Here is a 13,554-nt window from a genome sequence, read left to right on the forward strand (position 1 = left end):
GTGACAAGTTGACATCACTGAAAATCAAGTTCCAGTGCACTCCTCCCCGCCCGATTGAGTGTGTATGCGTGCGTGTGGTTAAAATTATTCGATTCGATGAGTTTGGGTGGCTGAATGAAGGCACACGGATGGTAGAAGTTACCAACCTACCTTCCACTACCACCACCACTACAAATGAACACATTTTGTATATTGCTATTCGATTTCAAGTGGCTTTCGAATGAGAAGCTCTCTATTGTTTAACAAAGAAACAACCAATGGGAAATAAAAGTTATTTCTGCAACAACAACGAAAACAATAACAACAACCGAGCCACACACAAAGAGAAACAGAAAATGGGAGTGTGGCTAAATGAAGATGGATGGGTGGATGGAGTTATTGGGCAATTGGTGGGCTAAGGTAGTGGTGCTAGGGTGCAGAGGGTTGAACACAAAGTTTAACAAATTTTATGTAAGAGGTCGTGTGTGTACGCTTACCAATGCATTGTTTAAAGTTTTAGTTTTTTGTTCGTTTCGTTTACTCCCTCCCTCTTTCTTTAGTTCTCTCTTTTTTCCACTTCTCGAAACATTTACCATTTCTTCATTTTCATTATGGCTGACAGTTGGCAGTAAATTTGAGTTGGTGTTGTTGTTTTTGTGATTTCTGTTTGAGCGTTTACGTACGTAACTGTCACGTAGTTTGTTAGCGTTTGGCGTGTGTTCGTTCCTCAGGTTACCACTTGGCAAAAAAAATTACAACAAATGTTCCAATCGTTACGCTATTGTTTGTGATTTGTTTTTTTTATTTTTTGGCTGACTTGTCCTAACCCAAATGAGGGGAGTGAGTTTTTTGATTGTCCAACAATTTAAGTTATTGTCGCTACCATATATATCAGCATGTAAGTTCAGACCCCTTTCTTGAAAACTGCCACCACCACCACTTTTTTGTTACACAATGAAATATACAAAATGTAAAATTGCCTGAATACTGGCCCTCTGTACTCTTAACACCACAGGGTGCTGCCTATTGAAATTTAATAAAAAGGAGATTTAAATGAAATTTGGTTTTCGAAATTAAATTTTGATTTGATTTCTTGTTTGAAAAGCTTAGTTGGAAGTTAATTTTTTTATATCAAGGGTAAAAATCATTCCTTTTATATATTTTCCGATTTCGTACGTACGAGCCAGCTTGCCAAACAGAGAGACGGACGGACATCGCTAGATCGACACCAAATGTCCTAAAACGGAGTTGGTCCAATGAGACCTAAGTTCTTAAATCCATATTTCGAGCCACCTCTGTAGCCATATGTCTGAGGGTATAATAACTACTGTGAGAAAAACCCAAAATGTCAATACTTTTTTTCTCACTATATTTGTTTGGTTTTGAAAAATGTTTAAACTTTCCTACAATTATCTTTCATGTCACGGATAATGCATTGCATTATGTTGTAGACCATCACATCAGCTGGTTTTACATCACTCGATTTATTGGCACATCCTTCAATAAATTCCAATTTACAATCCTGTTTGGCTCTTTCTTTCAAAATCAACTGTAAGCGATCAGCTTTATAGCCCATCTCAGGACTATAGACATTCTTCTTGATGGCTTGGCATAGCAAAAACGAACGTATTTCAGCGGTATCTTCGAAATGGTAGGTTATGATTTTTTTCATAGTCTCAGGACTGATGGCATTTTCCTCAATACATTTTGCCTCAATTTCAGCTTCATTGACGGGATACCAGTCGGGGAGATCAGCAAAGATCTAGAAAATGTTTGAATTAATTCAATAGTTTGATGATTTTAGTTAGACTTTCGCTTACCATCGGCAAACAGCAAATGAATAGAATGAAACTGATTTTATTCATTTTTTTTTCGATTTTCACTTGTTGTCGTTGTGTGTAGCAAATTTTGAAATTCAACTAAGTTTCCCACTCAGAATACCCTCCCATTTTATAGTCGAATTCTTATCATGACATATGCGTTGGGAAACTATAAACTTTCCGCTTAATTTTGGATGACCCTACAACATATTGATTAATTCACAAAATAGATTAGACTGTTGCACGCACTTAAATACACATACATATATATGTTGTGGCGTTAATAAGTGCGCACATACATAATGATGATAACACGATCCCCTCGTGGTATAAAATTAATAAATATTTGAACCGTGTTTTTAGTGGTTGCATGACCTTTAATTTGAAAAATAATTAGAAAATACAAAAACTTAAGCACATCTTTAATTAAGTCCAAAATCCTCTATTCCTCTTCTCTGTTGTATGGAAATATTTCAAAGAAGTTCTGCCTGCAAGAGTGAACTGACGAAAATGACAATTCATCCGCTTTGTGGTAAATATATGAGCTACCAGAAGGAGTGAACCGATATATCCAATTTTCACACCATACCTTGGGTTAAAAAAATAATGTGATGTGTGTAATTTGAAGAGAATCAGATGCTTATTTCGGATTTTATGACCGTTTCGGTTATTTGTGGAGAGGTACCAGAAGTAGCGGTTCGATCTCTACCATCTCTATAACAAGTCTTGTGTTGCTAAAAAAAATATTGAGATGTGCCAAGTCTGAATTGAATCGGATGTTAATTTTGTGTTTTATAAGCTTCATGAATATTCAAAATTTTGACCCTTTATGGGGGAGGTACCAGAAGGAGTGGACCGATATATACCATCTTCATACCAGACCTTGGATTAATAAATATATTCTGATGTGTGTAATTTGAAGACAATCAAACTCTTACATCACGTTTTATAAGAATACTAATTATTTCAAATGTTGACCGTTTGTGGGAGGGGTACTGGACGGAGTGGGCCGATATTGTTCATTTTCGCACCTGCCCCAGCACTGATGCAAATATTAAGATATGCAAAGTTGAAGCAAAATCGTATTATACTTTCTCTTTCTGTCCAGCAAATTATTTGCTTTGAAAATTTTGGCATTTTGTCGGGGAGATACCAGAAGGAGTGGACCGATATTGTTTGACAATAATATTACGATGTACCAAGTTTGGATCAAATCGGATACTCCCTTCTATAGTTATGGTGCGCACCAGCCAGACAGACACACACACAGACGGACGGACGGACATCGCTATATCGACTCCATATTTCTTGAAACGATTTGGTCCAAAGAGACCTAGGGTCTAAAACTGTTATATCGATGAGGCACGATTTGGTCGTATCAAATGATATATACCCTCTCTAGCCATATGGCTGAGGGTATAATAAGCGCATCAAATAACTTGCGGTGTGTACCCATATAGAAGTCTGTGACTACGGGTTTTTACTGTCATTGTTCGTGGATCCTCGCGTTTGACCATAAGATGTGGGGGAGGTACCTGTTGGAGTGATCCGTTCAATCCGTCCTTCTCACCATATCTTGTGTTAAGGTTTGCGAAATTTGCAGAGAATCACACGCTTATTTCACATTTTATAAAACATACAGGGTTGCCCATATTCGACGGAGCCATGTTTTTTTTTCGGCCATTTCGATGACTCTTTGGGCCCATTCCAATCGACTAGGCATGTCCGCAGGGAACAAATGCAAATCAATGCGAATAATCCGTTGTAAAGTGGACCGAGCCATGCCCAACTGCTGAGAACGGCGTTTTTGGGATGTTCTTGGGGACCTCTCAACACTGGCTCGTACGGCAGCGATATTCTCGGCCGATCGCCTTGGTCGACTTTTATATGGCCTCTTCGGATTAGAAAGAGCCTCACCAGTCGAAAATTTTTCGTATAAACGCTTAATGGTGTTTCTTAGAAGGCGCACTTCTCACATTTTTTAATGTTTTAAAAGCTCGTTGAGTTTTCACAATTGACTTCTTCTGTTGAATGTAAATTTCAACTATTTCAGAGAGCTCGCGTGGCGTGTATTGGTTCATGGTAAAAATCTGCTTGGACTGACGCTTCAAACGCGGTATCTCATTAAGCGATGTGACATCTCTGTCAAAAGTTATGGCGTTGCCAGATGGGTCCGTCGAATATGGGCCACCCTGTATACTTATTTCAAAATTTGAAATTTGTATCCGTTTTTTAAAGACTTGGGATTTATTTGAAAAAAAAAAATATTGGGATACCGTTTTTCCATTTTTTAAGTTTGATTGGACCAAAAATTATGCAACACCTCGAGATATTGATCCCCGACATAGGAAACTATATATGAATCTTCCTCTATCGCTGAGCTCAGCCGATATAGCTATGTATGTCCGTCCGCCTGTCCATATTGAATATGGAGGTTGGATTAGAGTCAAAATAGAAGCTTATTTAATTGTTTTTGGAGGTGATCGTAAAATATTTAGGTGTTGAAATGGGCCAAAGACAGAAAAAAATTCTGATTTGCTGTTGCTCTACAGGTCGCAATTATAGACCAATCGACGCGGAATTACAGCCTGCGATAAAAGAACTGCAACAAAGTCAAATTTTACAATTTTTTTTAAATTCTATTAAATGAAAGCAAAAAATGTCGGAAATAGCATTAAATTTTAAAATAAGTTTACAATTGTTCGAATTAGTCACTTTTGAAACGAATATTGGTCTTCAAACGGCCAATGAAACCGTCACACTCTGCCCGAATGTTGCTCTGCGGCATTTTGGCCCATTCCCGGCGAAGCGCTTGCTTAAGGATATCGACACTTTGGTATTTTTTAGTGCCAACCTTGCTTTCCAAAATACTCCAGACACAATGGTCGAACGGATTGGTATTCGGAGATTTTGGTGGCCATTATGCGCTGGAAATGAAGCGAGGAAACTCATTTTGTAACCATTCTTGGATGGCGGATGGCTGTTGGAATGTCCAAGGTCTGCGGCCAAAATGTTAGTGTGCCCAAGGCTTTAATACACCCTCCAGAATATTTTCGCGATAATATACGGCATTTATTCTGATGCCACTGTTGATTAATTCGAGCGGAGAGCTCTTGAGTTCTGGTGGCCAACCGAATGTGCACATTTTCAGCTGATTTCTTTGGCAAGTAAACACGATCATTTTGTTTGTTTACAAACTGCAGGACAACGAATGTTTTCTCATCGGAGAAAACCAAATTCGGAAGTTTACCATTTTCGGCCAAGCGAAGCAACTCTTTAGCTCTTTTCAGTCTATTTCTTTCTGTTGTGGTGTAAGTTCTTGCACTTTTTGGAATTTCAATGGTTTTATCCCTAGCTCATTTTTCAATATTTGCCAAATGAAAATTGCGACATGTTTAGTTGACGAGCATCAAAATTTAGCGGAATAATTTGTATTGTGTCTAGGTTGGTTGGTATTGAAAATGAGATATATCGGTATACGTTTTGTTATAGCTCTCATATAACGGTACCTCCCGATATTCGGTATTTTGATGATTTTTGCCACACTTTTTCACGGATTTGTCTAAAAATTGGAATTTGTTGGACATTTTTTGGCCACTGCGACGCGGGTTTCTATCAAGTCGCTTATTCACTTTTCGAACCACTATCACGCTTGAAATCTATCACGAATAACTTTTTTTCTGGAAAATTCTCACCGAAATGCGTTTGTAGGCTTGTTAACAATTTAATAGGCTGTAACTGGAATAAATTTAACAGTTGTCGGACTAGTGGCTTAGAAATGACAGCAGTCTAAAATTGGTTGAAGTTTTTTCATCTCACCCGTGGAAAGCAACAAACTAGTTGATTCAGGAACATATATCCTACACCACATAGTGGTAAGGGCATTATGTCTTTGTGCATTTGTTTGTAACATGGAGAAGGAAGCGAGATAGACCCATAGTTACTTTTGAGGATCTCCATAGAATCACTTTCTGAGTTGATTTATGCATGACAGTCCATCTGTCCATGTATTTTTGTGAACAAAATGCAGGTCGCATTTATTACCCGATTGAGATGAAATTTTCCAAACGGCATTTGTTTGGCCCAAGGACGAACCCTATTGAAATTGGAGATAATCGGTAAAAATTTAGATATAGCTCCCATATATATCTTCGTCCGATTTGCCTTTTATTGTGCACCAAAAGTGTAATATCAGACCGAATAGCATGGAATTTTGCACATACAACCAAATTAGGCCTTAAAATAAGTGTGCCAAATTTAATCGAAATCGGTTCAGATATAGCTATAGCTCCCATATATATGGTTCATCCGATTTGTTGTTTTAGTCCCCCGCCGCCGTAATATGCACTCTGTAACAACAATATTTGGGAAAATGTATCAAATACAGCTCAGAAATACCTTTGCCAAATTTTATCGAGATCGGTTCAGATTTGGATATAGCTCCCATATATAACTTCGTCCGATTTATATTTTATTGTGCACCAAACGTCTAATATTTGTCCAAATTGAATGGAATTTGGCACCTATGACCGAATTGAGTCTAGAAGCTATGTCAAATTTGGTGAAAATCGGTTCAGATATAGCTATAGCTCCCATATATATTGTTCATTCGATTTTTTTGTATTTGTTACCCACAGCCGTAATATGCACTCCGTAACAACGATATTCAGGGAAATATATAAAATACAGCTAAGAAATATCTTTTCCAAATTTTATCGAGATCGGTTCAGATTTGGATATAGCTCCCATATATATCTTTATCCGATTTTAAATTAATTGTGCACCAAATGGGCAATACAAGTCCGAATTTCGGCATATTTAGTCCTTTGAACTTTAAATTATAATTATAAACATGGGGTGTATGATTGAATTCTCCCATAAAAACTTTTAATTGTTATGTGGAGCTCTACTAAATTAGCAAAGTGGTGTAGGGTATCATAAAGTCGGCCCCGCCCAACTTTAGAACTTTCTTTACTGGTTATATGTTTCGTAAATATTTCGATTTGAATAGTGTTATTGAACAAATCCCTTTCATTACTTGTATTCAGGATAAAGGACAACAACATATATATAACATTTTAAGCAACGAGCGAAAGCGGTTATGTTTTGGACACTTAAACTTACTTTGTTTACACTTTCATATCAAGTCAACTTATATACAGGACAATTAATCACAATACCCTACAAATACACATTTTAGTCTTGATTGTACTAACTGTTAATATTTGAATTGTTAAGATGTTAAACTTCGTAAAAAGCATTCTGTATTAAATCAACGGTCATTATTCTACGGCATGTGTGTGAACTTTTTCTCATTATTATTTTATATTCAAAAAAGGTTAATTTTTTTTTAAAGGGGTAGATTCCAAACCCGAAGTACTTATTACTTCCTTGAACAATTGTCATAAAAGTCCTTAATCAAAATTGTATACTTAAAATAACCTTTGTTTCTTTAAATTCCTTTTTGGTCCTTATTCTTAAGAATAGGTTCTTATAAAAAACACATTGAAAATAAAGTTAACCAAATTGCGGATACTTAGTTTTTGTAAAGCACCATTGTACAGGGATTTAAGGCGCGTTTGCGCGCATGCGCTTACACACACTTTTCCTCTTAGCATTGTTTCGGCTTGACATTCTCTTCCTCTCCATTGTTCAAGGCGGAAAGTGCAACTCAACGCACCCAAGACAATGAGATTTTCAATAGAATTTCTTTTATTTAATTATAGTTCTTAAAATAGAAATCAATTGAAATCTTATTTGCGTTTTCTTTTGAAGTAATGTGGCCATAAGAACAGTGAGTGGTATTGTATTACACATGCAGTGGCGCTCATTGTCGCTAAAAATCCAATTGTTAAATGAAATAATTATCAAGGGGTATTAAATGTATCCTAGTTTCCAAAATTTGTGGCATTGTTGGTCGACTTCCTTTAAATGTAAGTGATATTTCATTTGTTTTTCAAAAGGAAATATAGACCTCAATTTTGGCATCCGCCCTCAACATTGTTGAAATTTATTAAGATTCCTTTATTCTTTTCATTTTCTATGGTAATAGTTTAATTGCGATTTATAATGAAATTAACATTGGTTCGTTTTGTGGTTTCAATTTCAAATTTGGGTGTTCCAATATAATTTTTTTAGATAATTTTCAATGCATTCTATTTTCTATTCATAAATAATTGTTAATCTCATTAAAATCCACACAATTTATCAACAGGGATATTTGGGACAGTTGTGCTTTTATGGCACATGAATAATATTTAATATCTAAATCGTACTATGTAATTGCCCTACGACAGGTTTCTAGCGGAAGTGCTGAATCCGATATCCTCTACTCTCAACCCTGAACATTAATTTTGTTAAAAATAGTGAGGCAAAGAAAAGTTTTTTGGATTTTTATAATTGTTCCAAAGCAACATATTCTGAGTCCGTGAAATGTATTTAAGAACCTTAGAATAACCACCATTGAAAAGGTCAGGTTAAACTAATTTCTTCTGCACTCCAAGAAGCAATTGCAATTCGTAAGTAAACTAACTCGCTTACTTAAATATACTGTTTGACGTCTACAATCACTTCTGACAGATTTAGCCCTACTTTCATAATTCCCTAAAAATATTGCAAATATGTTCCACATTGTTATTTATGTTCGTCGCAGTGGCTGATTGTATGGGGTGTCCATCATCGGGGTACCAATCAGAAGATCGACAGCCCAACGCCTCTATCAGCAAACAAAAATTAATAATACAAAAGAGTCGAAATTCTATGATTGCAGGGGTATACGATATTTTTTTATATTGGAAACATGCAATGCCAACAATGTGGCTATATGGGTATGGGAAGGTAGAACCCATTATGAACTTTAAATACCGAATTTTAAACAATTCCATAAGAAAATGTAGCTACAAAACTCTCCTACAACAACTATTTTGACTGGAATCAACGAATGCTTCAAAATGTTGGAATACATAACAGGACTTAAAATATCATTCCGAATATGGAGGTTTGTTCTCCAATTTTCGATTGTTAATTAACTAATTTACATTGAAACAATAAGAACAAGTGAAGAAAGTCTTAAAGTCGGTCGGTAGAGCTCCACATAACAATTAAAAGTTTTTATGGGAGAATTCAATCATACACACTATGATTGTAATTATAATTGATTATAATTATAGCCGAACCATTTGTATCTTTTAAATTCGGACTTGTATTGCCCATTTGGAGCACAAATCGGATAAAGATATATATGGGAGCTATATCCAAATCTGAACCGATCCCGATAAAATTTGGCAAAGATATTTCTGAACTGTATTTGATATTTTTCCCTGAATATCGTTGTTACGGAGTGCATATTATGGCTGTGGGTAACAAATATAACAAATCGGATGAAAAATATATATGGGAGCTACAGCTATATCTGAACCGATCTTCACCAAATTTGACATACTAGCTTCTAAACTCAATTCGGTTGTAAGTGCCTAATTCCATCCCATTTGGGCAAATATTAAACGGTTGGTGCACAATAAAAGGTAAATCGGACGAAGGCTTACATGGGAGCTATATCCAAATCTGAACCGATCACGATAAAATTTAGCAAAGGTATTTCTAAGCTGTATTTGATATATTTCCCCAAATATTGTTGTTACAGAGTGCATATTACGGCTGCGGAGGACAAAAATAACAAATCGGATGAACAATATATATGGGAGCTATGGCTATATCTGAACCGATTTCGATCAAATTTGGCATACTTATTTTCAGGTCTAATTTGGTTGTTTGGGCTGATATTACACGTTTGGTGCACAAAAAAACTCAAATCGGATGAAGATATATATGGGTGCTATATCTAAATGTTTACCGATTATCTCCAATTTGAATAGGGTTCGTCCCTGGGCCAAACAAATGATTTGTAAAAAAATTCATCTGAATCGGGCAAACTTTGTTTACAAAAATACATGAACAGACAGACGGACAGACGGACATGCATAAATCGACTCAGAATGTGATTCTATGCAGATCATCAAAAGGAACTATCGGTCTATCTCAAAAGAGCTAAAGAGTTCCTAGACTCAAGAGAGCTAAAGAGTTTCTTCGGTTGGCCGAAAGTGGTGAATTGCCCAATTTGGTTTTCTCCGATGAGAAAACATTCGTTGTCCAGCAGTTTGTAAACAAACAAAATTATCGTGTTTTCTTGCACCTTCGGTTGGCCAACAGAACACAAGCGCCGGCCATGGTGATGGGGTGGGCCGCCATAACAGCCGATTGTCTCTCTCCGCTCGTATTAATCGACCGTGGCATCAGAATAATTGCCGTGAAAATATTCGGGAGGGTATATTATAGCCTTGGGCACGCAAACATTTTGGCCGCAGACCTTGGACATTCCAACAGAACTCAGGTTCCTTGCTCATTTCCAGCGCACAATGGCCACCAAAATCTCCGGATACCAATCCGTTGGACTACTGTGTCTGGAGTATTTTCAAAAGCAAAGTTGACACTTAAAAATACCAAAGTGTCAATCACCTCAAGCAAGCGCTTCGCCGGGAATGGGCCAAAATACCGCAGAGCAACATTCGGGCAGCGTGTGATGGTTTCATTGGCCATTTGAAGGCCATAATTCGCGCCAAATGTGACCAATTCGAACAAATCTAAACTTATTCTAAAATTTGATGCTATTTCCGACATTCTTTGTTCTAAATAAAAAAAATAAATAAATAAATAAATAATTAAATAAAATAAAACAATTTAAGAAGTATCTGTCGGTTTTGCCGACTCAGTGGAGTGGACCGACATTTTCGCACCTGACCTTTCAGTGAAATATTAGGATTTGCAAAGTTGGAGCAAAATCGGATAAACGTGTCTCTTTCTGTGCAGAAAAAATATATTTTTTAAATTTCGACCTTTTGTTAGGGAGGTACCAGAAGGAGTGGACTGATATTTCATCTTAATACCAGACCTTGGATTAAAAAAAATTAGGATGTGTGAACTTTGAAAATAATTGGACTCATATATTATATTTTATAAGAGTTATTGTTATAAAAAATGTTGACCCTTTGAAGGGAGGTTCTGTATGGACCGATATTGTTAACTTTCGCACTTAACGTAGAACTGACACAAATATAAGGTTTTGCAAAGTTGGAGCAAAATCGAATTATCGTTTCTCTTTCTGTGCAAAAAAATTTTTAGAAAATTTCGACGTTTTGTGGGGGAAGTACCAGAAAGAGTGGACCGATATTGCCGATTTTATAATTGCTAATATGTGATATGTATCAGAACGAGTGGATCGATATATGCTATCTAAATGCTAGACCTTGGGTTGATAAAAATTGTGGGATGTGAAATTTGATACGGATGGATTGATGGATTAGTTCCAGAATCATTGGAGTAGGCTTTTGGAATAGTCTTCTTATAACCACCTTTTAATACAGCTCTTAGGCAAGGTCTTGACCATATTTTCCAGTCGATTTGGCTAAAAATTTGTATGCTGGTTTATTCATGGAAAAGGGCCATAAAATTAAAAATAAATTTGAGAATTATATACTATATTGGGTTTCTTGCTTTTCTGACATAAGCCAACAACTCCAGAACAACTTTTCACACATCATATCAAAATGGTTGAGAACATGAAGTTGGGATATACAGAAGTTATTCCAAACTTGCAGGGCCAAATTCTTTTATCAGACCAGACTGAGGCCTTATTTCTGCAAGTAACTCACAATTTTATTATTATTTTTCGAATTTGTAAATTTTTGGGTTGAATTCTAAATAACTTTTTCGCGGTTAATGTACATGTACCCTATCACCTGCCAAAGTTTCCCAGGATAAAGTGAACGTTTTTTTCCTTCCAGCAAACTCAAAAATTCTCAAGTCTTACCCTTCCTTATCCAAAACAGCTCAAATTTCAATTCGTTTCTCACAAAGTTATCAAAATGAATTCATCTAACAAAAGTATTTAAATTGAATTGGGGACCTATTTCTCAATTGCTGCCAAAGTAAATCCGAAAAAATTTACACCAACACAAAATTATTGTGGCAATAATGGGGAAACAATTGGAATTTAAATCCTTTTTTTTTCTCTTTTGACGGCTTTGTGCGAAACAATGAAACAAAGAAATATAGAAATAAGAAACAAATACTAAACCAACACAGCCGCACACACACACACACACACAAAGCTCATGGCAAAGAAAGAAAGATGGAGAAATATAAAATACATATCTGGTCTCTCTCCCTCCCTTCCCTGCACTCTTTCTGTCTTTCTTAAGGCCTCAAATTAAATAAAAAAAGAACCGAATATAAAAATAATAATAAAAATAAAGCTTTGAAAAATTATAAGTGTTTTTATGCTCTTTGTTGGGGATTTGATTGTTGTTGCTTTTGTTTTAATGTGTTTACATGTACATATTTGTTGTTGCTGTGTTTTGTTATAATTATGGAATATGAATTTCTTCATCATTTGTACTTTGAGCGCTGAATGGCTGCTTGCTGTCTTGATTCTTCCATCAGCGGGCAAGGCAAGCTTAGCACTTTTCGGTGGGGGAAGGATGGCAACGTTTGCGGTGGCGGCGGCATTTCAGTTCAGAGGGTTGCAGTTTCAAGTTTTTCAAAGAAATTCTTTAAGGCGAACGCACAAAAAGACCATCCAACGAAATCCTAAGACTCCCTTTTATGTAGTATTTTCGAGCAAAAGCAACAGCAACAACAACAATGTTGGCATAAGAAACATACTTCAATTCAATAAGAAGAACAGCAGAAAAACAACCGCGGCAACAGCAGCATAAAAAGAAATACTTAAAGTTTATTAAGAAACCGCTAAAAGGTACGCGCCATTTCGTTTCGTTTGAAATCGCCTTTTTTCAGTTTTTTTGCATTTAAATGTGAAGAGTTGTTGCCTTCAAGTGCTCCACAGATTCCCATTGCAAAAAATGCCACAAAAAAACCATAAGAAATACAGAAGAAAGAACCTAAGAATATTAAGTTTCATTAAGACAGAAAAACAAAGAGCGAGCAGCAAAAACAAAAAATGGCTTCACTAGAGATTGTTTTAAAACATAAATCATTGTGAGAATTTTTCAAAACTCAATACTTTTATTGATATATGATTGCATTTAGAGGTTTATGTAAGAGATTTGCATTTATGGGTGGTTCAGGATGACTAAATTCTCAAAATTTCCATTTCATTTTTATCAACTATGGCAACAACTCATATCTAAGTAATTTATACTTATATATATATATATATATATATATATATATATATATATATATATATATATATATATATATATATATATATATATATATATATATATATATATATATAATCCTGCGGGGCCGACTATGTGATACCCACAACACTACAATATATTAGAAGCTCCCTTATGTCCAAATCTATTTTAGAAGATTTCTCTTTCGCAATTATGTCACAGAGCACTGCTCAGATATTGCCCTCAGCATTTTATCCTGCTACATTGGCCCAATATTTACGCACTCCGTCGTGCTGTTAGTTGTTGTGGTCCATTTTACAGCTAAATATTATCCAATGGTCACCCAAAATGCTAGAATTCTTCCCTGTCCTTTACTCTCTTCTCAGGCATGTCGATTGTGTGATTAGGAAATTTTTTTCTATTTTTGGTTCATTTGAACCCATAAATATTTTGCGATCCTCTCCAAAAGCTAGAGGCCCCTCTGTATATCTAAATTTACACTCATCTCTATGATTTGCTTGTATTTGACTATATTCTTCAACGAAATCAGAATAAAA

General features: G+C 35.8%; 1 protein-coding gene across 1 annotated transcript; it reads right to left on the reverse strand.

The window, feature by feature from the left end:
- Positions 1–1,386: 1,386 nt before the first annotated feature.
- On the reverse strand, positions 1,387–1,866 carry LOC131804613 (uncharacterized; the record flags this gene model as incomplete). The annotated part of the gene is made up of 2 exons (XM_059127655.1): positions 1,800–1,866; positions 1,387–1,741 (listed from the first exon to the last, which is right to left on the reverse strand). Coding segments are annotated over exons 1-2 (400 nt in total), but the record flags the coding sequence as incomplete, so codon positions are not given.
- Positions 1,867–13,554: the final 11,688 nt, after the last annotated feature.

The sequence above is a fragment of the Musca domestica genome, unplaced genomic scaffold (genome assembly GCF_030504385.1).
Source record: "Musca domestica strain aabys unplaced genomic scaffold, Musca_domestica.polishedcontigs.V.1.1 468, whole genome shotgun sequence".
Lineage (NCBI taxonomy): Eukaryota > Metazoa > Arthropoda > Insecta > Diptera > Muscidae > Musca > Musca domestica.